General features: G+C 45.3%; 1 protein-coding gene across 1 annotated transcript; it reads left to right on the forward strand.

Moving 5' to 3' along the window:
- The first annotated feature begins 645 nt into the window (after window positions 1–645).
- K441DRAFT_661434 (uncharacterized protein) lies at window positions 646–2037 on the forward strand. Its single transcript, XM_067648870.1, has one exon. The coding sequence runs from the start codon at window positions 885–887 to the stop codon at window positions 1965–1967; it is 1083 nt and encodes a 360-aa protein (XP_067503028.1). The 5' UTR covers window positions 646–884; the 3' UTR covers window positions 1968–2037.
- The last annotated feature ends 389 nt before the right edge of the window (window positions 2038–2426 follow it).

Here is a 2426-nt window from a genome sequence, read left to right on the forward strand (position 1 = left end):
GAGCTACGAGAAAATCAAACTCTATCATTTTAAACGGGCAGCCTTATAAGGTCACGGCAAATCTCGACTATGCTCTTCGCCAAGCCAGAAGAACTGGTCAACGCCTACCGCTTTGGGTTTGGGTAGATGCCTTGTGTATCAATTAGGACGATAGCGTTGAGAAGTCGCACCAGGTCAAGCTGATGCGCAACATTTTTGAATGCTGCGAAGAGGCATATGTCTGTTTGCGACACGGTGAAAATAGCCGCGAACCTAATCAGCTTTCCCGTCCCCCCAAGCTCTTTGAAAATCACGAAATTAAGATCCCCAACGACCACCAAGATACCGGGAGCCCCGCCCCACCCCGCAGACGCCGCGAGAGCTCACAAAGTAGCGGAAACACGAATTCAGATACCAATCTTCTTGACCCTGCAGAGGTAGTATTCAACTTCATTCGGGACCTAGCCAATTCTGAGCACATGAAAAATGGAAAGCCCGCCTGGGCCGAACTCAGTGATACTCCGAACATTTATGAGTTATCCGAAGGCCTGCGACAACTGTCGCGCCTATCTTGGTGGACTCGAATGTGGACCGTCCAAGAGATCGTTGTTCCGAAAAGAGTGGCGATGTTATACGGCTCGGCCATTGCACCTTGGGAGATGTTCGCTTCAGCTGCAGCATCATATGTATCCCATTCGTCTTCGTGCTGTTCGAAATTTATCCCGGAGTTTTTGTCTGACCATAGCAAGGTACTGTCAAGATTCTGTATTATGGTCTCCGACATTGAGAATATGCGACGGCAGTGGAACCTCGGCATAGAAACATCGTTTCTCCAACTTTTGAGCAAGTTCAGGGTCTGAATGGCATCTGACGACTGAGATAAGGTCTATGCAATTCTTGGTCTAATGCGAAATAGTGGCCGCTATCTTGCTCATCCAGATTACACTTTGAGCACCACTCAGGTCTACCAAAAAACAGCCTGGGATATTATCAAGACCACAAAAAGCCTTTCTGATCTGGCTCCTTATGTCCTTGGCAATGTTCGTAACGACCTTCCTTCGTGGGTTCCTGACTGGAGTGCTACGAACGGGTACACTTACAGGGACCACGCCGAGAGCACGAAGTTGTATAATGCGACAGGTAGTGACTTACCATCTATCCACGTATATGAAGACCATGTGCTTCAAATGCCTGGATTCTGGATTGACAGAATTGCTTCTATCGGTGACACCATGCTGTCAGATGGCGATATCGACATTCGAGTTCTCTTCCAATGGTATCAGCACTTCATCGTTCATTTCCAAATAGATCGAAATCCAGAAGCGTTTAACATGGGAGATGCATTCTGGAGAACATTGTGTGCCGATCTTGTGGCGGTGCACAGCGAGGCCCATGACCAAGAAAGTATCTCCGACCTCACTTTTCGACGAGCAAACGACTTTGATTTGCCTCTTTTTGCATCATGGTGCGCTAATTCTAGTTCATCACCATTTCGGGAGTACTGCGACAGGGTTGTGGGGGATGAGCTCCGCTTGGAATACGAGCATTGTCGAGCGCATTTCACCAGAATTGGTCACCCAAGGACAGAGGAGCAATTTCGCGAGATCTCAAAAGCATACTACTCCTTCGTATCACCAATAGGGGTTCCTAGGGTTGACACGACGAGTTTGCTTATCCGAATTATTCTGGGTCACGCGCTATCTCAGCCCCTCCCCCCTAGAGAGCATACAGCTGCCATGAGCTCACCAATCAAGTACGCAACATTTCGGCGAAAAATTTTCATCACAAGAGAAAATTTCATTGGCTTAGGCCCAGCTGAGATGAAAGTAGATGATCAGATTTATCTACTTCAGGGTAGTCGGACACCATTTATTCCCCGCCAAGCGAAAGAGGAATGTATTAATGGATTGTTAAAACGCTATTACCAGCTAGTTGGAGACTGCTATATGCACGGAGTAATGGATGGGGAAGCCTTGGCTCGGGTTTAGTAGGGTTATTCTTGGACTCCAGTTTTTTTTAATATAAGTTAATATGCTTAGCACAGCTATCAGTACCTAGTTTTATTAATAGGACTTGGATTTTATTTATTATAAAAATTAATTCTATAGGTCCTAAATAGTATTTTTAATATATAAACTTATAGTCTTACTAGTTCCGATTAGGTAAATACTTAAATATAAGAGGCTAGTAAGTGTCACGGCACTGACCTGACGCATACTGTTTTATACTATCTCGTACTATCTCGTACTGTTTCCTACTGTTAGCTGGCCCACCACTAGCGCCTGGGCGGCTGGCCTTACTATTTGTGTACGATACCCCCTTTTACCTTCTTCTCCTCTTTATACTACAATGTAGTTATTTAGTCTACTTTATTGCAGCACCGTAACAGTTTATAGTATCCCTAATTGCGCCCCGTTACAACCTTTGTTTTTTCCTAGTCTATTATT

This window comes from Cenococcum geophilum, assembly GCF_001692895.1.
Source record: "Cenococcum geophilum 1.58 unplaced genomic scaffold K441scaffold_26, whole genome shotgun sequence".
NCBI classification, from domain to species: Eukaryota; Fungi; Ascomycota; class Dothideomycetes; order Gloniales; family Gloniaceae; genus Cenococcum; species Cenococcum geophilum.